At 42.2% G+C, this 24,340-nt stretch overlaps 2 protein-coding genes and 1 long non-coding RNA gene across 3 annotated transcripts in view; 1 reads left to right on the top strand and 2 right to left on the bottom strand.

Annotated features, from left to right (window-relative positions):
• Window positions 1–4,966: 4,966 nt before the first annotated feature.
• LOC129604073 (uncharacterized) overlaps window positions 4,967–24,340 on the top strand; it is a 34,169-nt gene continuing 14,795 nt past the window's right edge. Inside the window, exon 1 of the long non-coding RNA XR_008694644.1 lies at window positions 4,967–5,212. This is a non-coding gene — a long non-coding RNA (uncharacterized LOC129604073). The remainder of the gene's footprint in view (window positions 5,213–24,340) is intronic.
• Window positions 5,207–14,769, bottom strand: LOC129603988 (ribonuclease inhibitor-like). The gene is made up of 7 exons (XM_055508186.1): window positions 13,919–14,769; window positions 13,569–13,742; window positions 12,696–12,869; window positions 11,973–12,146; window positions 6,640–6,813; window positions 6,206–6,252; window positions 5,207–6,081 (listed from the first exon to the last, which is right to left on the bottom strand). The coding sequence occupies exons 1-7, from the start codon at window positions 14,251–14,253 to the stop codon at window positions 5,528–5,530; spliced, it is 1,632 nt and encodes a 543-aa protein (XP_055364161.1). The 5' UTR covers window positions 14,254–14,769; the 3' UTR covers window positions 5,207–5,527.
• The window catches only part of LOC114846366 (NACHT, LRR and PYD domains-containing protein 12-like), a 105,551-nt gene continuing 97,348 nt past the window's right edge, over window positions 16,138–24,340 (bottom strand). Inside the window, exons 1-9 of the mRNA XM_055507633.1 lie at window positions 21,498–22,724; window positions 21,217–21,348; window positions 20,311–20,389; window positions 19,967–20,195; window positions 18,064–19,837; window positions 17,707–17,880; window positions 17,336–17,509; window positions 16,903–16,949; window positions 16,138–16,783 (exon numbers count right to left, since the gene is read on the bottom strand). Coding sequence (XP_055363608.1) covers window positions 16,248–16,783; window positions 16,903–16,949; window positions 17,336–17,509; window positions 17,707–17,880; window positions 18,064–19,837; window positions 19,967–20,195; window positions 20,311–20,389; window positions 21,217–21,348; window positions 21,498–21,631 — 3,279 coding nt within the window. The 5' untranslated portion in view covers window positions 21,632–22,724 and the 3' untranslated portion in view covers window positions 16,138–16,247. Of the gene's footprint in view, window positions 16,784–16,902; window positions 16,950–17,335; window positions 17,510–17,706; window positions 17,881–18,063; window positions 19,838–19,966; window positions 20,196–20,310; window positions 20,390–21,216; window positions 21,349–21,497 lie in introns of the transcript that reaches the window.

Below are 24,340 nucleotides of genomic sequence, written 5' to 3'. Positions count from 1 at the left end.
CTACGGGATCAGTCCCAACCTTTGTCAGCCAGGGGTTTTAAAATGTATAAACGCAAGGAGACGTGGTGCAGAAAAAGATGGGGAAAGTAAATATATTTCAAAAATAACAGACTCTGAGAACAGACGCTGGGTCTCCACTGTAGAGCTTCCTACTGCAGGTCAAAACCACGGAGAGTCTGATCTACCTTCTTTACCTCTTGTGACGTGTGTGCGGATTCAGAATATTATAAATCCTGTCCCATGATCATTGTTTAATGTGAAAGACAAAATGTGACATTGTTATTGTCTGTGTTCAATGTATAATGTTACAATGTGTTGCACTCACTGGCATTTTATTAGGTTCACCTGCTATTAGGGTGTTTTCATTATGTGGTGGCACATGTCACACTTCAGTGTGAGTTCACAATAATAACCAGTAAGAATGAGACGATGGACGTGTAAAACAGTCCCATTAATAGCAAGGTTGGGTTATATATGATTATCATAACTATTGTTACAGTTATTGCTACCACAGCTATTATTAATAAACACTTCTTTCCTCAGTAACTCTGTCTTGTTGTTATTTAAAAGTCTTTGAGCATGAGCAGCACAAATTCATACACACATGACAATAAAAAATTGAAAGGTATGCAAAACAAAAGGGACAGAAAAAACAGATCTTTAAGCATTTTAAAACATAATTTAGATCAGATTTAGTTAGAGACAACTCATTTGACTACATGCAATGCTCAGCTTATGCTGATATTTAGATAAATGGCTCCTTCTAGAGGCAGTTCCACACTCTGACACCACCACATGCTCAGAATCATCAGTGGTGTGAATGCAATATAAATACACCTGTACCTGTGGTACAAATTATGCAAACTTCTCCTAATACCAGGACCTCTGCTCCTTTTAAGCCCCAGTGGCTACAGGGATTCACTGGGAGCTTTAGGCTTTAGACTCCATCGTCCCAAAGTCGAATAAAGCCAATGCCATCGTCAAATGTCTTCGTTTAGTGGATGCCACAGACAGTCTATTTGAAGTAAAACTTGCTGCCCTTTGTTTATGATGTAACAACGTGCAGCTCACTGTCTGATATCACAGAACCCATGTAATGATGATAATATGGATGATTGACTAGAGAAGCGTTAGGGACTGATAAAGCTTTAATACTAGTCAGTGGTGCAATAAATTAACTTCTCTTAAACAGTTCTGAACAAATTTGTGTTGTTAAGGTAAATAAACAGATTTAATTATAGTAATTGATTCATAAAATAAATTCCCTTTCATTTATGTAGTCTCTTCAGAGCAAATATGTCAGCCAAGATACGTCACTTCCAGAAAAATGCACACTGAACCATCCGAACCATCTCTTAGTTATAAATTCAGATGCTGGTCAGCCTCCTTGATACACTGAGTTACTCACTGTTCTTTTCTTTTTCTCCCTCTGTCTTACATGCCACCATCGAATTTCATGTTACTATAGAGCAGTGATCTGTAACGGCTGTAAAGGCTGTGAGCGCAGATTGTCCCTTGCCGGACACCATACTGTCGTGGATTCTTACGTTTTCTATGTTTTGTGTTGACAGGCGAGCTGTTGTCTTGTAATAGATAAAGTTCTGCTATCCATCTGGGGCATGTATTTAGTGGTACATTTGTATAAGACACTGTACTATGTTGTGGTATAGAAATGTATATGTTTGCGCTAAGCAAATTAATGTGTTGTTGTCACATAGAGTCGCCTGACTGTAACTTAGCCTCAGTTAAGTAGGACTGTTTTGTAATTAATATATGAATGTTTTCTGTGTACATGAATATTTGGTATGGCTTTGTTTCGTTCATATTTCATTCAAGTGAGCGGATTAAAGTTGTACGATAAGATGAGTTTCACTATGTGACCGATAGGTGGCGGTACTGCACCTTTAAGGATACTGTCCGCTGTCTCATCTGCGGTTCGTCTGTTAACTGACGTTTGCTTCCCTCCTGCTTGTTTCAGCTGCTGTCAGCGTGTCTGGCCATCGCTCCGACAGCTTTTCTCAACCAGTGCTGTAGAGGAGGGAAAGACAGGTTAACTAGCGGGTCAAGGTGCTGCTGTTGATTTGGGTGCAAACAGTGGCAGACGCGACATCACACTCAGCATTTAAAGCTGCTCTGCTCACACTGAATTACACATTACCGTCTGGTATAAAAGTACACGCAAGCACAACACTCATGTAATAGTATTATTTGATATATATATATTCGACTGCAACTTAAAACTGACTGTCATGACTCATTAGTAGAGTAACAGACATCAGATCAAAAAGAATAGAGACAAGGTTTATTATTTAAGGCCTGAATCCCCAAATAATGCTAGATGTTTTTAAGGTCTTGTTGTGAAGTAAACGGTAAATACAACCTTAACCATATTATTCCGAGAGATAAGATGCTGCTGCTGTAAAGACAGGTTGTTGGTTCAAGTCCTCCATACCTGTAGATGCTTTCAAGTCCTTTTTGTCCAAATAAACTATACATTTCATTGAACATCCTGAACAGAGCAGTGGCTCAGAGGTTAAGAGGTTGTTCTTGTGAAGTTAGGTTGAGGGTTCAAATCTTGCATGATTCTAGAAACTTTTGGATGCGGCTCTAAAAGTGTAGGCTTTCCCAGTCCCAGCATTTTTTTTCCCGCTAAGGACTATCCAAGGATGGGTCCAGAGACCCGAATCACTTTAGCTAACATCCTAAATGAGCCATGAACGGCTTCTATTGTTCCATAAATGGGGCAGTTCCCCCCACGGCGAGGGGGAGTTCACGCTGAGCCACTTCAACAAAACCTGTGTTTTCTGTCACAGGCTGTGCTGTGGTCATCCAAACTACCTCTCATGGAGACATGAATTCGCACAGTACCAACATTTCTTACTGTACTATACAATCTTACTGTTGTATCAGACAGGCGCAGTTGCCTGCTTCGGCCAGAGGTGGTGCAATGAGGAAGGTGTCAGATAGAAAATCTGACTGCTGTCTTGCACTTTTCCATGTTAGCTCATCAACACAAGTTTTTTTTCTTTTGGGAGATTTATTGATAAAATGCAAATAAAAAATATTGTGCACACATCTTTGTAAATTACAATAAAAGGTAAGTTTTGTTTTGTAGGACCGGAGGTGCCGTGGCACTGTCAGGCCTGTAGCTCATAAAACATTGTTTTTTTCATTTGCATGCTTCCTAAATGTGCATTTTTCCTAAAACTCACCTTTTATTGTCATTCGCAAAGATGTGAAGATGTGATTTTACCAATAAATCCCCCAAAAGACAATAATCACCTTTCATTTTTATTTACAAACATAAATAATATTGTTTTTGCATTTTTATGGATACAAGTGAAACACGGGTCTTATTATGTGGCACATGCAGAAGGGAGTTACCAGAAGGGCCCATAGCACCAAGTGTGTCCTGAAGCTTGAGAGAAGCAGCCTCCCCCGCTCTGCGCCGAGCACATTCATTTACATGCATTGAATGCAAGCAAGCGCGCCCTATGGTGGGCTTGAATCTGGTTAGCCTGGTAGCTCAGTTGGTAGCCACTTGAGTATTGACTTTATCTTTAAATTTATTGTATGTTTTACTGTCGAAAAACATGACATAAAAGCAAAAAAGAAGTCCCTGGTTTATCAGATTGACAAGCAGCACAATATTAATTGTCGTGTTTTTCCACACCTGGCCAAGGTGTAGCTTCCCCCGCTCTCCAGCCGAACACAGTGATTTACATGCATTGAATACAAGCAGGCATGCCCTCCATTCTGTCGCAGAGACACAGAAACACACAAGATTCTGTGCTGCCTTTTGACAGACCTGGGACGTTTTTTTACTTTTATGTCTGTTTTTTTCCACAATGAAACATACAATGATTTTTATAGACAGAGTCAGAACTCCAATGTGGCCCATTCCATCGCTTGAGAGAAGCAGCTTCCCCCGCTCTGTGGCCGAGCACATTCATTTGCATGGAGACACGGCCGGAACACATGTGGAACACATAGCCACTTTTCTAGAAGTGGCTACAGTATGTGGGGGAATGGGCCACACTTGAGTCCTCACTTTATCTGTAAAATTCAACTCAGTTGGTGGACTGACGGTCTCAGAAAGCAAAGGTTTGTAGTTCAATCCCCCTCCTTGGCCAGGTGTGGGAAAAACACGACAATTGATATTGTGCTGCTTGTCAATCTGATAAACCAGGGACTTCTTTTTTGCTTTTATGTCATGTTTTTCAAAAGTGAAACATACAATAAATTTAAAGATAAAGTCAATACTCAAGTGGCTACCAACTGAGCTACCAGGCTAACCAGGTTCAAGCCCACCATAGCACCAAGAGACAGAAAGGAGGTTGCTGAACGCTTGCTTGTATTCAATACATGTAAATGAATGTGCTCGGCGCAGAGGGGATGCTGCTTCTCTCAAGTGTGCAGGACACACTTAGTGCTATGGGCCCCTCTGGTAACTCATAAAAATGCAAAAACAACATTTTTTATATGTTTGTAAATATAAATGAAAGGTGATTTTTATTTTCTTTTGGGGGATTTATTGGTAAAATCACATCTTCACATTTTTGCAAATGACAATAAAAGGTAAGTTGTAGGAAAAATGCACATTTTACCTTCCTCGTTGCACCGCCTCTGGCCAAAGCAGGCAACTGTGCCTTTCTGATACAACAGTAAGATTGTATAGTACAGTAAGAAATGTTGGTACTGTGCAAATTCATGTCTCCATGAGAGGCAGTTTGGAAGACCACAGCACAGCCTGTGACAGAAAACACAGGTTTTGTTGAAGTGGCTCAGCGTGAACTCCCCCTCGCCGTGGGGGGAACTGCCCTATTTACGGAACAATAGAAGCCGTTAACAGGATGATGGCTGAAGTGTGCGGGTCTCTGGACCCGGCTGTGGGACGCCCTCAAAAAAAGGTATCCTGACCCGTCCTTGGGGTGACTAGTGTTAAAGCACGCCAGAAGCATCTCCAAGTGTGAAGGGTTTCTCAGTGGTGCACTGGGTAAGACGATGAGCGTAAGTCGCAAGGCGTGCAGACCTCATGGTTGAATCCTGGGCACTGCTGGTTCCTGGATCACTCAACAGTCCTGAAGGGACTCCAGGGGGGGCCGTGTCCCCCCTGCGTTTCCAGAGAGGTGGAAAGGAGGCCTTATGAAACCGAGAAGTAAAACCAACTAGAATTTTGAACAAAAGCAAAAAAATTAATTGACAGTTAAAGGTTACATACATGTTTATTATATTATACCACACAATCTCAAACAACTTGATCAGTGTTTGTCAGAAGAACAGTGAATAATACTTCAAATGAAACGATTCGTGGAAAAATCAATAAATGGGAGCAACACAACTATTTATCAACTGTAATAAAGGAGCTGATGAGAGACATTTTTGCAGTTTATTTCAATAACAGAGGAAAATGAAAGATAATGGGAAAAAGAGGTGTAATGCAAAGATCACACAATCCACAAGTTGCTCCATAGTTTGTTTTAATACATCGATCTGACAACGTTTCTCTGACAGGATCAAACTCTCACTACGACACATCACACAGAGACACTGAGGAACCAGGATACAAGAACCTAAACCCAGGATAAAGAGGTTTAGTGAATGTGGTGTTGAAGGTGTGAAGGTGGATCAGTTTGTCAGAGGAGACTCTGTAGAAGGACAGAGAACCAGCAGGACAGTCCACATACACTGATACTCTGTCAGACACAGAGGAGGAGATGGGTGTTACTATGTTATTATGTCTGACACAGTAATCATGATCAGAGCAGAACAGACTCGAGGACTGATCATTGTATCCAAACAAAAAGTCATCAATGCATCCAAACAAAAAGTCTATACTCAATTCTTTCCTTCTGATTCCTCTGTAACTCACTGATATTTCAACGTATCCTCTCCACTCAACCTCCCAGTAACAGCGACCAGTCAGACCATTACTACACAGCAGCTGAGGACACTGGTCAAATCTGTCTGGATGATCAGGATATGACTGATCCTCCTCCACATGTGTCATCTTCCTGTTGTTGTCAGACAGTTGTAGTTTCCTGTTCACTGTGTTTGTGTCGATGGTGAGTTGACAGAAATCTGATGGAGAGAACAAGACACAATCCAGCTGCAGTTATTGATCTATCATCAGTTTGATGATGACTCATGACAGTTTGTACAGTAGATGGTTGAATGTTGCTGATCTCAGTATAAACACACTTACACTTGCTCAGACCTGGTCTCAACCATCGGACTCCACCAGGCTCCACCCTGAAAGGAGGAGGGGGTCAGAGACATGCAGACATGGACATTACATGGCTCTCACACACACATTGTTGTAGGATTGTGTTCAGATGGAGGCTTGTATGTAGGGATGGACATTCAGCAACAACTAAGGAGTTGGATCCTTATCTTCGGATCTACGGAGCAGGAGGTGACGTGGAGAAAAGCTTTGACTTCTCTGTTTCACTTCATCACTTTTGGTGTCAGACACCTGCTTTCAGTCTCACTCTGTCACCACCAAACTAATGTGACACCACAGGAAGCAAAGTCTGAATGTGTTTATTATCACACACTCCAAGGTTGGGTTCTAAGTTCATAAAGCTCCACATCCCTACTTGCTCCTCCATCAGACACTGTGTGTAGTTGTGTCCATACCTGAGAGTGTCCAGTCTCCAGTGTGGATCCTTGACTCCAGCAGACAGCAGCTCCACTCCTGAGTCTCCTGGATGATTGTAGCTCAGGTCCAGCTCTCTCAGATGGGAGGGGTTGGAGCTCAGAGCTGAGGCCAGAGAGACACAAGCTTCCTCTGAGAGCAGACAGCCTGACAGCCTGAACACACAATGTTAAAGCACACTTACAGATGGAGCGGCAAATTTCCGTTGCCTCGCTGCTGTCATGACATTAGCATGACTTAGGTACCATTCCACCAAGCCCCCCTACACCAGTCATGACCCCCCCACTGTGATGTACTTAATGCGTGGCTGCCTTGTTAACGCCCCCTAAACCTTTTTCAAAAAATGACCTGCAATTGCACATTCATGCACCAGGTGGAGCAGTGATGTGTAATCCAGGCATCCAGGCCCACAGGCAGATTGGAAGCGCCTGAGGTTTGTCTACTATATATATATAAAGCATATATTTGAGAGAGAGAGAGAGAGAGAGAGAGAGAGAGAGAGAGAGAGAGAGAGAGAGAGAGAGAGAGAGAGAGATAACAGAAATGAGCGTCTTAAATGTAAAGTAGTTTATAACTGAACTTAAAGTTATTAATGTCCAAGCAAGTAGAAAATTACAGGTGTTATGAATACAACGCCCTTTAGTCAAACATTCAGTCAACATCCACATGGATATTTTATTTGTTTTAATTATACTGTATTGTATGTATTACTGTATTGTAATGTTTAGCTCTAAATTTACTGGCATTTTTTTTACAACTGACAAAGACCAAAAGCTGCCTCAGTCTGAGGGAAGTTTCATATTATCCTCCAGTTTGGCTTCACTTCACACTTGCAAAGAACTGGCTCGTTACATGAACAAAAGACACAAAGGTGAGTAGGTGTGATGAACCCTCCCCCAAGAAGGACACCGGACTGAAAGAGTTGACATGACTCAACTTCCACACAACTTCACGTGAGCCATGAAAACCAGATATATTTGTAAACTGCTTAAAAAGAAAATTCTTCATGGATCCATACCTCTAAAGGTTCCACTCAAATCAAGGCTCTGTTAACATAATGCTGTATGAAGGAATTTAGTTACTGTCTATACAGTAGGTCTCCCTCAGAGGACCAACAGCCTAGTGGTTAAGGCACAGAAGCTCCCAGCTAGAGACTCCTGGTGTAAATATGCATACATATGTGTTATGAGTTATGCCAGCTGATATTCTTTCAGTTCTGTGTCATTTCAGTCACCTTTTACTGCCAAATGTCACCGCAATCGGCTGATTGTGACTGCTCAATAATTTTCAAGTTAACTTACAGACTTTTCTTAAAGCGGAAACATTACCAAAAGTGCAGGAACCTTCAGTCTGAGTAAAGTTAGGCACTATCCTCTATTTACAATAGGCTTCACTTCACACCTGTAAAGAACTGGCTCATCAGTTGAACAAAGGACTGTGAGAAGGTGTGAAGACCATGTCCCCCATGAAGGACATATAATGTAGAAGCTTCTTGAGAAACATTTCTGCTCTAAAAGAATGTAGTGACCCAACTTTCAGACAACTTGGTTTAGAAAATGGTCAAATGAATTGGGACGTTTATAAAATCTGTGAATAAAACTTGTTAAAAAGAAAGTGTTAAGTCTATGGCTCTAGGATATAAAAGTTTCTTATTTTAAACCACCAACTAACAAAAACAGTTTAAATAAAAACTGTGGGTGAGAAGTTGTGTGCTTTAACCACTAGGCTCTTTTAAGTGATTGTGGTGGAAATTTTCCATAATAAAGCAGATGAGAGAGAGTTGTCCTTTTGTGTGATTTATTGAAATAATAAAGAAAATAAAAATAATGGGGAAAGCAAATAAAAAGCATGGATGTTGATCGTGCACATCAACAAACCAAAAACCAGCTGGGGAGATCAGTGCACACACCACGAAGGTGTGATGCAAAGAGCCCACGATCCTAAAGTTGCTTCTGCCTTTTAGCTTCTCTGTCCGACTAGGGTGGAATGTCTTTCTAACCCAATCAAATTACATGCACCATCTCCTCCCTGTCACAGTGTGTGTGAAGATGTTTACATTCTCACACCTGCATTGCTGACGTCCAACTATCTGTGAGAAAGGAGCACCAAGTCTCAACAGACAGAGACACAACTCCCCGACCTTGGGTTTGGGAGCTAGAGTTGAGAGTCTATCAGGCAGAGACAACCATTGAACAATCTAGGTGAAATGTCAAATGCATACAGTAAGACAAAACATAAGATATTAATTGCAGAACATAAGTCATAAATCATATAATAACTGCATAGAAGTAAGGAAGACACATAGAAATAAGGAAGAGACAATTTTTGCCATAACACTCCCCCCTTTTGATTACACATTAATCAAACCATTAAAGGATAAAAATTGTCAACATCACATTCTGTAATAATAAAAGATCCTTGCAAATGAAACAATAAGTGTATTAAGTCAAAATTCAAAAATACACCTTCACATAAAATGCAAGTAACTTAGGGATAAAAGGTTGGGAGCTGTTTTTGGTGGGTAGTTATACAAGAATAACTTCTGTATCGGCATGTGAAGAAAATAAGCCCATAATCATATTCGTATCAGATTATATTTCGTGGTCAGATAGCCTAAGACCATCGTCAAAGTCATTAAGTGAATTAGAGTTGGGGTTTTTGAACATAGTGCATTGTGTCATTTGATACGAGAGTGTTGCTGGGGTCGCACGCATGATGAGACCTCTAACCAGAGGAATAACACAACAACCAAGCAAGAGAATCACAGCCATCTCAATGATAAAGGAAACAGCTGCGAACATGAGAACAGATGTCCATTTTCCAGACATTTCGTCTAGCCAATTCCAAGAGGAAGAATCTATACCAGAGTTAGCTGAGATTCTGAAGGCCGTGGAGCGCCTTCGCCACAATACCATTAGAATCAGTGTTATTCAGGATGTAAGTACAACATGCGTCTCCAAACATAACACAAACGCCTCTTTTCTCTGCTAACAACGTGTCTACGGCCATTCAATCGTAATGTAATAAATACAATTAATGTATGATAGCCATAGGTTTCCGGTGGGGTTCTGTATCATATATTCTTAAGATAGATTTCATGCTTTCGGATCTTTAATTGTACATTTGCGTCTAGAGCAAATAGGAGATTCAGGGATTTAACCAGAATGATGATGCATATTGCCGCTTGTGTTGTCTTTCATCTGTAGATGAAGGATGAAAATTTTTGTAGCAGTGAATAAGTGATTGTGAGCAAATTAAACACCAAGTCAACTTCAGGATATTTAAACTCAGTGTTGTGAAATTTTCTTCTTCAAAAGTAGTGTGTGAAGTTACATGGAAACATCATATGATAAAGGCAATATTCAGAGTAACATAAAATGTCTAACGCAACGATGTTACAATTGATGTCTCGTAACAATCTGCTTCGTCCTGTTGAACAGTAGCGTTAGATTGTTTCCAACCTGTGTGTTGAAGTATTGCCAGTTCGTTGGAGTTCTTCAGGTAGTGATCAGCTGATCACAGAGACACTTGGGATTCGTTATCACCGCCAGGTTTCCTCCCAATGTCGTCTGAGTCACTGTCACTCCCGTGATGTGAAGAGTCTACACGTCGTCCAGCGTCGGCAACTCAAGGCTGCTCGTGTGTGTGTTTTCTCAGGAACGTGTGTGTAGATGTATGGTCTGATAGTGTGATTCACCGGCGCAGCTTCAGGCGGCGCTTGGCTCGCACCTTTAGCTGAACGGTCAACGCAGCCTCGCCTCAGTGCGTGTGTGAGCACAGCGAGGGTCGTCCTTCTCAATTCTTTATGTCAGTGGTGGTTTTCTCTGTGGTGTAGATGTAGATGGAGGGTCGTCTGTTGGATCCAGGACCTTCCTGGAGTGGCTGGAGTGGATCCAAGTCGCTCTTTCTGTGATCTGCACAGCTGTGTTGGTCGTCAGAAGGACTTGGAAGGGACCTTGCCACCGCTTTGAGTTCCAGTGCTTCCTGCGAAGCTCCTTAATGATCACCCAGTCTCCTGGTTGAATGATGTGCAGTGGTTCTGTCGCCTGTTTGGGCAGAGCCGCTTTCACCTGCTTGGAGATTTGGGACAGAACAGAGGATAAGTTCTTACAGTACTGTAGCATTGCGTCTTCGCACATTTCAGTAGGTGGTAAAATCCTAGTCTCGGTCTCAGGGTGGAGTCCCATCATAGGGGTCTACCAAATAGGATCTCATACGGGCTGAGGTTTGTTCTCATCCTTCTCCTCATTCTCATGTATGAGAGCACAATGGGAAGAGCCTGAGTCCACTTGAGACCAGTCTCTGAGCAGCATTTAGCCAGTTTGTTTTTCAAAGTGCCATTCTTTCTCTCTATGTGGTGGTAAATTTTCCATAAATAAAAACTGTGGGTGAGAAGTTGTGTGCTTTAACCACTAGGCTCTTATAAGTGATGGATGGATGAAGAAGTTCACAAATGTATCTGGTTACATCACATCAGGTAACAGCACTGCAGGACTCTGGTGCTTTGGGGAGAAGGGGGTGGTGTGAAACCAGTCTAACTGGTGCTGTGGATGGTCGTTCTTTTCAGAAAAGTGGCTCTCTATTGTTATGTTCATCTAAGCTTGATTAGAACATTGAAATGTTCTTTTTTAATTTAAAACAGCTCCTGAAGCAGGCAGACTGACACATACTACATTCAAGTGAATAAGAATAATATATAGAATGAGAATTTAATAATTTCATTTGTGAAGTCCAACTCAACCTAATACAGCCAGTAACTGATAAACCTCCAGAAGGTAGTTTGGCAGCTGTGGCAGCGTGAGCTGCCGATGCTCATCTATGATTAAAAAAAAGTTAGTACAACATTTAATTCTGAAATGAAGTCAACTGTTCCAGTTTTCTCAACTTTTTAGTTCACTGTTTACACAGACTATTGTCTGTCTGTCTGTTTGTCTGTCTGCCCTAGCAAACAGTGTAGAACTGACGTTATCAGATCTATGTCCTGTTCTCAGAACTGTGCCTATACTTGCTGTTTGACCCTAACTCTATGGGTCAGATACTAAAGCTCCACCTTTTGGTTTTACCCTGGAATTGCGTCTTTGGTGCTAAAATGGGGGTGGCCTCATTAACATTTTTAACACCTTCCCCAGACAGACCAAGGAGGAGGGCTGCTGACAGTCGGCTGATGAGGGTGTGATAAGTGTGTGATCAGATCAGGTGGTCAGAAAAGTGACTGAGTTTTTTGACCCTCCACAGTTTAGACTTCCTGCCTGTTTAATAACTTGGTTCTGTAGTTTGAGCTCATTAAATGACTTTACAGAACATGAATCCTGACCTGAGAGTCTCCAGTCGACAATGAGGACTCTTCAGTCCAGCGCACAGAAAATTCACTCCTAAATCCTGCAGGTTGTTGTTACCCAGGTCCAGTTTTTTCAGACTAGAGGACTGAGAGCTGAGAACTGAGGACAGAGCTTCACAGCTTCTCTCTGACAGGTCACACACACTCAGTCTGAAAGATGAAGATGTGGGTTAAAATGGAAATGAAACCATTCAGTGTCTCATAGTGTGGTCATGACTTTCTCAACAACATCTTTGTGTTTTGATTGTGATTCAATGGAGACAGAACCAACAACATGATCCTGACTGAAATGTTCCTGTCTAAACTCTAATAAACAAACTTCAAGGTCTTGTATGGTCTTAATGGTCGAAGCTTCAACCTCCAGTTTCTCTGTGTCTGTGTTCAGACACTGGACAGAGACAGAGGAGGAACTTTCTCACCACATGTTAAATGTGTGGTTAGTGGATCTCACAGCACAGATGCTGTCATTCACCTGGATGTGGCTTCATCTTCTCAGACCATGTAATGATTTAAAGAGAAAGTTGGTGCAGCAACAGTTTGGTTCTGCTGAGCAGAGGTTTCTCCTTCTGCTCTGTCATGTGTCTCACACTCATTCTCTCTGAGAACATGTTCAACTCAACGATCATCTGAAGACAACTGTCAATAACATCAACACATTTAACTTTTAAGCTCACACAGAACTAAAACATGGAGTCTGACCTCAGAGTCTCCAGTCGACAGTGACGACTCTCCACAAAACCACACAGATGCTTCACTGATGAATTCTGCAGGTTGTTGTTACTCAGGTCCAGTTGTGTCAGATGTGACAGGTTGGACTTCAGAGCTGAGACCAGAGAATCACAGCTGATCTCTGACAAACTGCAGCCACTCAATCTGAATAAAGAATCAAAGATGTGGATCAAAGCATTAATAATTAGTCAAATTTGTCACTGATGTTTAGTCTAAAATGAGCAGAGTGACTTTGTGCTTGTGTTGTTGTGTCGTCATGATCTCAGCTTCTACACATCATCCACATGTCAGCACAACATTCAAACACCTGTTGATGTCAGCACTGATTCACAAGCTGCTGCTGGAACCAGTAGAAAACCAGATGTGTTGGAACAAAGACTTCAACTGGTTCCTTTCATTTATTGTCTTCTCTCTAAATCTCAACTATTCTGTGTCGTCTGAAAATGTTCAGACTAATGTTTGGATCAAACTCCAAACTGCCCATTATTGATGAAGTGAATCATCTTTAGAACTGATCCCAGTCAGATGGATGTTCTCTCCTCAGCCTCATATTCATGCTCCTGTTTCCTGCTTGTGTCTCTATAAAGTGACATCATTGTCTGACGGGAAGCATCACACACAGGTTCAAGTGTCATCTGTTGTCAAATCAATCAAAGACTTGGGTTACAGGTACTGTACACGCCATCATAATGTCACACACTACAACCACTCCTGATGGCAAAATAGACAGATATTGACAAACCTAGAAAAAAATCAATGAAATGAGAAACATGACTGGTTTAACCCATTAAATAAGAAGTACAAAAGATTGTCAAATGAAAGTACACACTGAAAAATCCTGACCTGAGAGTCTCCAGTCGACAGTGAGGACTCTTCAGTCCAGCAGACAGTAGCTTCACTCCTGAGTCCTGCAGGTTGTTGTTACTCAGGTCCAGTTCTCTCAGACTAGACGACTGAGAGCTGAGAACTGAGGACAGAGCTTCACAGCTTCTCTCTGACAGGTTACAGCTACTCAGTCTGGTGAGACAGTAATGGACATCAATTGTAATTAAAATGAAACATGAACAACAATAAAAAAATCAGTCGAGCAGAGAACTGTAACCACATTTGGTTACAGTCATGTCTCTCATTCAAAACAGTACTGATTAAATAAATGGTACATTCAACATTTAGAAGCTTTACAAAATACTTACAGAGCTGTGTTGGAAGCTTTGACCAAAGGCAGCAGCCTCAGGAGAGCCTCCTCTGAAGCAAAGAATTTATTCAGCTCAAATACTTTGAGATCATTTGCTGAAGACAATAAGATGAAAACCAGAGCTGACCACTGGGCAGGAGACAGTTTATCTGTGGAGAGACTTCCTGATTTCAGATAGTGTTGGATCTCCTCTACTAGAGAACAATCATTCAGCTCATTCAGACAGTGGAAGAGGTTGATGCTTTTCTCTGCAGAAGGAAACTCTGTGATTTTCTTCTTGATATATTGAACTGTTTTCTGATTGGTTTGTAAATTACTTCTCATTCGTGTCATCAAACCTTGTAAGAATGACTGGTTTTTCTCAAGAGAAAATCCCAGGAGGAAGCGGAGGACCAGGTCCAGGTCCAGGTGTCCATTTGGACTCTCTAAAGCCTAGTCCACAGCAACGTGGTAGAACGGTGTATATTCATGTTTCATCATAAAAGGTTTCATCATCATATGTTTAATCACAGATAACTGTGGTGATGATTGTTGTTCTGACAAAAGACTGACTCCAGACTTGATGAAGGTCAGATGGACATGAAGAGCAGCCAGAAACTCCTGAACACTCAGATGGACGAAGCAGAACACCTTGTCCTGATACAGCCCTTTTTCCTCTTTAAACACCTGTGTGAACACCCCTGAATAAACTGAGGCTGCTCTGACATCGATGCCACACTCTGTCAGGTCTGACTCATAGAAGATCAGGTTTCCTTTCTGCAGCTGCTCAAAAGCCAGTTTTCCCAGAGACTCAATCATCTTCCTGCTCTCTGGACTCCAGAGTGGATCTGTCTCAGCTCCTCCATCATACTTGATGTTCTTCAGTTTGGTCTGAACCACCAGGAAGTGGATGTACATCTCCGTCAGGGTCTTGGGCAGCTCTCCTCCCTCTCTGGTTTCCAGCAGCTCCTCCAGAACGGTAGCAGTGATCCAGCAGAAGATGTGGCACATGATGTGGAGGCTTCGTGACGTCTTGTCTTCTGAACCTCTTCCTGAAGTACTCATCCTTCCGTGGGTCAGTGAACCCTCTGACCTCTGTCACCATGTCAACACAGCCAGGAGGGATCTGATTGGCTGCTGCAGGTCGTGTGGTGATCCAGAGGCGAGCAGAGGGAAGCAGGTTCCCCCTGATCAGGTTTGTCAGCAGCACATCCACTGAGGTGGACTCTGTGACATCAGTCAGGGTTTTAGTCTTGTTGAAGTCCAGGGAAAGTTGACACTTGTCCAGACCGTCCAAGATGAAAACAACATCTATCTCTTCAAACCTGCAGATTCCTGCTGCTTTGGTTTCACTGAAGAAGTGATGAACAAGTTCCACCAAGCTGAACTTTTGCTCTTTCAGCACATTCAGCTCTCTAAATGTAAATGGAAATGTGAAGTGTATGTCCTGGTTGGCTTTGCCTTCAGCCCAGTCTAGAGTGAACTTATGTGTTAGGACTGTTTTCCCAATGCCAGCCACTCCCTTTGTCATCACTGTTCTGATGGCTCCATCTCTTCCAGCTGAGCCTTTAAAGACATCTTCTGGTCTGATGCTTGTTTCTGCTCCGTCTGGTTTCCTAGAGGCTGTTTCAATCTGTCTGACCTCATGTTCATTGTTGACCTCTCCAGTCCCTCCCTCTGTGATGTAGAGCTCTGTGTAGATCTGGTTCAGAAGGGTTGGCTTTCCCGCTTTAGCGATGCCTTCAAACACACACTGGAACTTCTGCTTCAGGCGAGATTTAAGTTGATCCTGACAAAGTGCAGCAGAAGATCCTGAATGAACAAGAAAATGGTTACGATTCATGAAGATAGAAGAATGAGAATTTTAACTCAACAAATCAGTAAATATGTGACTGCTTCTCTGATCATGTAGATAAATCCTCTTACTGCTCTGCAGACAGTCAGTCTTTTTGAGGTTTGATCAATAAGTGTGTTAACAGTCAATAAAGATGAAGAAATTGGAGCAACACAACTATTTATCAACTGTAATAAAGGAGCTGATGAGAGACATTTTTGCAATTTATTTTAAGAAAAAGAAAAATGAAAGATAATGGGACATTTCTCTGACAGGAACAAACCTCCTGATATTCACTGGAAAACAACTTCACAACAAGTCATCAACATTTGATTCTGGAATAATCAGAGCTTCCATCTTTAAAGAACGAAAGAGGAAGAAGTTCACAAGGAATCATCTAGAACTGGTTCAGAAAGAAACTGGTTTAATACATGAATCTGAAAACGAGACAGACATGAACAGACTGAACTATGTTCAACAGTGACAACGTTTCTCTGACAGGATCAAACTCTCACTACAACACATCACACAGAGACACTGAGGAACCAGGATACAAGAACATGAACCCAAACCCAGGATAAAGAGGTTCAGTGAATGTGGTGTTGAATGTGTGAAGGTGGATCAGTTTGTCAGAGGAGACTCTGTAGAAGGACAGAGAACCAGCAGGACAGTCCACATACACTGATACTCTGTGAGACACAGAGGAGGAGATGGACGTTACTATGTTATTGTGTCTGACACAGTAACCATTACTAGAGCAGTACAGACTCCAGGAATGATCGTTGGATCCAAACCAACAGTTTTTACTGTCTCCTCTCCTTCTGATTCCTCTGTAACTCACTGATATATAAACATATCCTCTCCACTCAACCTCCCAGTAACAGCGACCAGTCAGACCATTACTACAAAGCAGCTGAGGAAAGTGGTCAAATCTGTCTGGATGATCAGGATATGACTGATCCTCCTCCACATGTGTCACCTTCCTGTTGTTGTCAGACAGTTGTAGTTTCCCGTTCACTGTGTTTGTGTCGATGGTGAGTTGACAGAAATCTGATGGAGAGAACAAGACACAATCCAGCTGCAGTTATTGATCTATCATCAGTTTGATGATGACTCATGACAGTTTGAAGATAGTTGAATGTTGCTGATCTCAGTAAAAACACACTCACACTTGCTCAGACCTGGTTTCAACCATCGCACTCCACCAGGCTCCACCCTGAAAGGAGGAGGGGGTCAGAGACATGCAGACATGGACATTACATGGCTCTCACACACACATTGTTGTAGGATTGTGTTCAGATGGAGGCTTGTATGTAGGGATGGACATTCAGCAACAACTAAGGAGTTGAATCCTTATCTTGGAATCTACGGAGCAGGAGGTGACGTGGAGAAAAGCTTTACTTCTCTATTTCACTTCATCACTTTTGGTGTCAGACACCTGCTTTCAGTCTCACTCTGTCATCACCAAACTAATGTGACACCACAGGAAGCAAAGTCTGAATGTGTTTATTATCACACACTCCAAGGTTGGGTTCTAAGTTCATAAAGCTCCACATCCCTACTTGCTCCTCCATCAGACACTGTGTGTAGTCGTGTCCATACCTGAGAGTGTCCAGTCTCCAGTGTGGATCCCTGACTCCAGCAGACAGCAGCTCCACTCCTGAGTGTCCTGGATGATTGTAGCTCAGGTCCAGCTCTCTCAGATGGGAGGGGTTGGAGCTCAGAGCTGAGGCCAGAGAGACACAAGCTTCCTCTGAGAGCAGACAGCCTGACAGCCTGCTGGCACCAATTCACAAAGACTTGGTCACAGTTACACACCATCATCAAGTCACACACTACTACCACTCCTGATGGAGACACATATTGACAAACCTAAAATAAAATCAATCAAATGAGAAACATTTCTGGTTTAAAAAATCAAATATGAAGTACAAAAGATTGTCAAATGAAAGAACACACTGAAAAATCTTGACCTGAGAGTCTCCAGTCGACAGTGAGGACTCTTCAGTCCAGCACACAGTAGCTTCACTCCTGAATCCAGCAGGTTGTTGTTACTCAGGTCCAGTTCTCTCAGACTAGAGAACTGAGAGCTGAAAACTGAGGACAGAGCTTCACAGCTTCTCTCTGACAGGTCACACACACTCAGTCTGGTGAGACAGTAAGGGACATAAATTGTAATCAAAATAAAACATGTACAACACTAAAAAAAGCTATGCAAATTCAGTCGAGCAGAGACAGACAACCACATTTATGGTCACGTCTCTCATTCAAAACAGTCCTGATTAAATAAATGGTACAGTCAACATTTAGAAGCTTTACAAAATACTCACAGAGCTGTGTTGGAAGCTTTGACCACAGGCAGCAACCTCAGAAGAGCCTCCTCTGAAGCAAAGAATTTTTTCAGCTCAAATACTTCAAGATCATTTGCTGAAGACAATAAGATGAAAACCAGAGCTGACCACTGGGCAGGAGACAGTTTATCTGTGGAGAGACTTCCTGATTTCAGATAGTGTTGGATCTCCTCTACTAGAGAACAATCATTCAGCTCATTCAGACAGTGGAAGAGGTTGATGCTTTTCTCTGCAGAAGGAAACTCTGTGATTTTCTTCTTGATATATTGAACTGTTTCGTGATTGGTTTGTAAATTACTTCTCATTCGTGTCATCAAACCTTGTAAGAATGACTGGTTTTTCTCAAGAGAAAATCCCAGGAGGAAGCGGAGGACCAGGTCCAGGTGTCCATTTGGACTCTCTAAAGCCTTGTCCACAGCAACGTGGTAGAACGGTGTATGTTCATGTTTCGTCATAAAATGTGACAGCAGGTTGACTCCAGAGTTGATGAAGGTCAGATGGACATGAAGAGCAGCCAGAAACTCCTGAACACTCAGATGGATGAAGCAGAACACCTTGTCCTGATACAGCCCTTTTTCCTCTTTAAACACCTGTGTGAACACCCCTGAATAAACTGATGCTGCTCTGACATCGATGCCACACTCTGTCAGGTCTGACTCATAGAAGATCAGGTTTCCTTTCTGCAGCTGCTCAAAAGCCAGTTTTCCCAGAGACTCAATCATCTTCCTGCTCTTTTTATTCCAGAGTGGATCTGTCTCAGCTCCTCCATCATACTTGATGTTCTTCACTTTGGTCTGAACCACCAGGAAGTGGATGTACATCTCCGTCAGGGTCTTGGGCAGCTCTCCTCCCTCTCTGGTTTCCAGCAGATCCTCCAGAACCGTAGCAGTGATCCAGCAGAAGACTGGGATGTAGCACATGATGTGGAGGCTTCGTGACGTCTTGATGTGGGACATGATTGTTGTGGCCTGCTGCTCATCTCTGAATCTCTTCCTGAAGTACTCCTCCTTCTGTGGGTCAGTGAACCCTCTGACCTCTGTCACCATGTCAACACACCCAGGAGGGATCTGATTGGCTGCTGCAGGTCGTGTGGTGATCCAGAGGTGAGCAGAGGGAAGCAGGTTCCCCCTGATCAGGTTTGTCAGCAGCACATCCACTGAGGTGGACTCCGTGACATCAGTCAGGGTTTTAGTCTTGTTGAAGTCCAGAGGAAGTCGACACTCATCCAGACCGTCCAAGATGAAAACAACCTGGAACTGATCAAACCTGCAGATTCCTGCTGCTTTGGTTTCAGTGAAGAAGTGATGAACAAGTTCCACCAAGCTGAACTTTTGCTCTTTCAACACATTCAGCTCTCTGAAGGTGAATGGAAATGTGAAGTGTATGTCCTGGTTGGCTTTGCCTTCAGCCCAGTCCAGAGTGAACTTCTGTGTTAGGACTGTTTTCCCAATGCCAGCCACTCCCTTTGTCATCACTGTTCTGATGGCTCCATCTCTTCCAGCTGAGCCTTTAAAGACGTCTTCTGGTCTGATGCTTGTTTCTGCTCTGTCTGGTTTCCTGGAGGCTGTTTCAATTTGTCTAACCTCATGTTCATCGTTGACCTCTCCCGTCCCTCCCTCTGTGATGTAGAGCTCTGTGTAGATCTGGTTCAGAAGGGTTGGCTTTCCTGCTTTAGCGATGCCTTCAAACACACAATGGAACTTCTGCTTCAGGCGAGATTTAAGTTGATCCTGACAAAGTGCAGCAGAAGATCCTGAATGAACAAGAAAACGGTTATGATTCTTGAAGATAGACGAATGAGAATTTGGTCCACATATGAAAAAACTCAACAAATCAGTAAATATGTGATTGCTTCTCTGATTATGTAGATAAATGCTCTTACTGCTCTGCAGACAGTCAGCCAGCTCCTCCTGCTTCATCCTCCTCAGGAAGTTCACTGTGATCTTCAGAAACGCGTCTCTGCTGCTCCTCCTCTGCTCTTCATCCTCACCATCCAACTCCTCCTCATCCCCCCTCTGATTCTCTAAGCATTCTGGGTAATCTGGAATCAGACCCTTCTGGATCTTTTTTAGCTCCTTCTTCACAAATGTGACAATGTTTTCCTCCAGCAGCTGGAACAGAAACTAAATGAATGACCTGATCCAACTAAAACCATGGAGCCAAACATCAGATCCATATTGAACACACTGACAGTATATTTACAGTAGTAGTAGTACATGTACAGACCATAAATATGGAGTCCAGGTGTGTTTGGTGCTGCTGGACAGACTGAGCACTAGGAACCTCTGAGCTCTGCTGGTCCACTCTGTGGAGGAACCATGAAGAATGAGTCACATGACAAGACATAAGACAAATTGTGTTCTCTGATCCATCCCCTTCTGTGGGCTTTCACACATGGGTGTGCTCAGGACACACACAAGGATGGGATCAACTGGAAACAAACTCGTGAGGTCAACGAAATGTTTGATGTGAGCAGTGAGTCAGAGACTCCCTGTAGTGGTGAAGGTTTACTGTCACAGTCAGTTGGCTCAGACTCAGCAGCTCTGTTCATTGTTCAACATATCTCTGCCTCATCTCTCAACAAGTGTTGGAATAAGGAAGCTGCAGAGGTCAGACTGGTTTTACTAGGCAGCTCCCAGTGTGATTATGTTAAACTGTGCGAGTATGAAGCAGAGCTGCTGCTTACACTAGGAACATTTTACTACTTCCTACATTCATTTATTGTTGGACGTCAGCCCTGGTGCCGACATTGGGGACAAACATTTGTCTAGTAGTAGTCTCCAGTAGTAACTTTAATTTACTGCTGGAAGTAAAGATGCTTTAAGACATTTAGCCAAAAAATAATGTAGAAACATCAGTAAACAGATTTGATTAGAGTTGAACATTTGTGTGGACATCTGCCTGCAAGTCAGCACTTCCTTAAAAGAGGAACAGCTCCTGAGACGCTCTATAGGATCAGACCTTTAGCTACTGGCTGAATAGAGATTTGAGTGTTTGCTGGAAAAACAGTTAAAAAAAAGCTTCTCGTTCACATCAACACCTCTAACTCACATCAGAAAGATTGAGAAATGAAATCATCATCATATAAACGTTGCATTGTATTGTTCAACTTGATTCAAATAAACAACTCACTTTGACTCTAATGCATGTTGGTCTTTAAAATTAACAACAATGTCCTTTGACCTGTCGCTCTGGAAGGACATGCAGCTGGGTTCAGGTTCAGGTCCACGTCCAAGTTCAGCAGATTTTTGTCTACGGTGGAACCTGACAGAAAAACAACTTTGGTGACTCTCACATATTCAGTCCACATTTACCTTCATAAATGGCCAATAATACAAAATACGCGATGATGACATATTAATTAGTATCTGTGACTTCAGACAGAATCAGTCAGATGGCCTCAGTCATCTCACCTCTGAGCTTTGTTCTGGCTCTCATGGTCTTCACACAGACTGGTTTTAGAGGGCAGGGCTCCCTCCTCTCTGTCCTCACACTGACTCATGAATTCACACTTTCCACTTTCAGGTGGAGAAGAAAAACAAATCATTCATCTGCACATCTGAAAGTCTTCTTCCATCATTAGTCCTGTAACAATATCAGCTCCTCCTCCAATGATTGACTCTTTTCCACTCTACAATGTCAGAGATGTTAACACTTGCCAGAGCAGACTACAGGTTTCTTTGTTTGAGCATTTATTGATCTGACTTATGTCTTACTTTTCACTTTCACAAACTTTAAATAAATCCCTTTATGTCCCTTTATATATTCATTTAGAAAAAGATGTAGCAAATTACAATAACAATTATCTCCCAGTCACCAAAGATGACAGTTCACAGTGCAAAGACAATCAGTCAGGTTGACTGGACATAGTGAAATGCCTGTAGGTGCCAGAATGAGTGGTCTGTTTCCCTGTTATGGGCTGGTGACGGATCCAGGGTGGTCGAACCTCTGGTCAGACTGACAGCTGGGACAGGCCCCAGCAGCTTGCTACCCCTACGAGAAGTACTGAGCAGTCGCTTCAGAGACCGCGGTCTTCATTTTATTTAACAACACTTGGTGCATTTATGGTTTGTATGCCTTGCCAGTGTGAGTAACAGCAGTTAGGCACTTATGATTCTCAGCCTGCAGGGTAGACATCGCTGTGGCCAACTGTTGTCAGTGTTTATTTTGAAATCCATTGTTTTTCCATCACCTTCTTTTTCGGTCTCTCACACTACTGAAATTGAGAGGATGTCTCTCTACAAAAATTTGCAGTAGATGAAGCAGGGCTCCAACATTACACCAAACACACATATGAGAAGTGTATGTTGGATGCAGTGCACATGACAAACAAATCCCTTGGACCCAAGGTTGGGTCAGATATCACACACTTACCACTTATGGACTTACAAACATAGTTGTACAAAAAACTATAATTAGGATAAAATAAATCTACAACAAAACAGACTACATGTTTATAAGACCTACACTTTACAATTATGTAAACATATATTTTCTTAAAAATAAGAATGAGAAATATACAACTTTAGTTTTTCTATTTGTCAAAAAAACATATAGAGATAAATACACAGATAGAGGCCAATAGACATTATGTCAAAGAGAGCTGTTTCCTGGTTTGCCATCAGTGCAATAGAGTGCATACTCACCCACACAGACTTTGTACTTTTGGTCACAGGAGGAAGAGGTCAGAACTACAAAAGGAACCTGTCTTTCTCCCTTGAAGGGTGTAAATGTGTTCTACTGATGCTCTCTCCTGTTAACGAATGATAAAAACATACTGTAATGAGCGGCTGTGGCTGCATGGGTGGTCAGCTGATCTGCTATGACTGGCTGGCTGCTGAACAGGGTTTGAACAGAGGTGGCTGAGGTGATGCATGGACATAAATTTGATAATTGCCACAACTCAAACTGATCCTTTTTAACATGGACTGACAAACAGTAAGGATGGTAAAAGTAAGACAAGGATCGATGGGGCAGACAACAAAACAGTGAATTCTACAATATGCAATGCAAAAGAACAATAAATACAAATTATTCTGACTTATTTTCATGACCATATACTTCCATCTGTCTCGCTGTTCACCACCTGCCTGGTTATTTCTCTAATCAAATAACTAAAAGTAAACGAAAAATTCCTGTTAACCTGATAAACTCGTTAGACAGCTAGAGACGTCATGTGTTGCGTCTTTGAATTGATTTTAACGCTTTAATGTCCGACAACACATGAAAACTGCAGCAGTGGCAAAAGTAGTTTCACTCCCAGCAACAGGTTGAATCCGTCCCTGAAACGTAGCGTCTAACACCCAGACAGGCGTGTGGTGGTTTCTTACCAGAGTCTCTTCTTCTAGTAGTTTGTAGTTTCTTCGGTTCTGAACTTATGTTTGGTTACTTCCGCTTTTGTCACGATGAAGAGGCGAACTCCGCAAACAAAAACGACCAATAACTGAACCGCAGGTGTGGACGGATCGATCCTAATATCGATAATATCGATACCAACGCTAGTATTGATATCGATCGATACTGCGACAAAAACATCGATACTTTGGTTGAGTTTTTACTCCTCCGCACTGGTGCCGTGTTTTCAAAGACTAACTATCTCGTCTGTCTGCGTCTCTGAGCGTCTGCACCTGTACGTCAGAGCGAAGCAGACACGCCCCCGCTTCTTACTTTAAGATGTCACGTGACTCCACCTTCAAGGTGATCAGCGCTAACTGGGGCAGATAGAGTTGGTGAGTAGTGTGTTGCATATAAATTTACAAAAATCATTATGAGCCGCTATTTTAAGCATATTGACCTCAGTGAGATCAATCATATTGTGTTATAACATTAAAAGACTCTACCAGTTACATCACACGGGTTTGTACAGTATTTACCTTTTCCTTTTCTTACTTTCACTTAGGCTTCATAGATAGTTTCATATGTGTAGCAGGCTGCATGCAGTGCCTGAAATGGATGGAGGAGCCTGTGTACACTGAGGTTTTGTCTGCAGCCCTTGAGTTGTTTAAGTAATTATAAAAAAACTGACGCATTTATTGTTTGATTGCTCCTGTTTATGCAATTTGTAAGTTAGCGTTTTATTATCATGCAGCACCATCATGTCTTTTTCCTTTAATAATTGTTTTTTGTATTCAGAAATAATGAAAAGGCTGTTGTTTGGAACTGTGTACTCCATGGCTCACAATGCTGGACATCTAACACACTTAGAGGATGTTCTGGTAAACAGTGTGAAGTGAGGCTACAATTGCAGTTTCTTCTT

The sequence above is a fragment of the Betta splendens genome, chromosome 1, assembly GCF_900634795.4.
Source record: "Betta splendens chromosome 1, fBetSpl5.4, whole genome shotgun sequence".
NCBI classification, from domain to species: Eukaryota; Metazoa; Chordata; class Actinopteri; order Anabantiformes; family Osphronemidae; genus Betta; species Betta splendens.
The sequence above is the reverse complement of the archived record's forward strand: the minus strand, read 5'-3'. Positions and strand labels throughout refer to the sequence as shown.

Excerpts from the sequence above, each read along its gene's own strand:
- LOC129603988 (XM_055508186.1), bottom strand. The coding sequence starts at position 14,253 with ATGACACGAATGAGAAGTAATTTACAAACCAATCAGAAAACAGTTCAA. Across the intron at positions 12,870-13,568 it reads TGTCGACTGGAGACTCTCAG|ATTGAGTGGCTGCAGTTTGT; the intron begins GTCAGGATTTTT and ends TTCTTTATTCAG. Across the intron at positions 6,082-6,205 it reads GAGACCAGGTCTGAGCAAGT|ATTTCTGTCAACTCACCATC; the intron begins GTAAGTGTGTTT and ends TCTCTCCATCAG.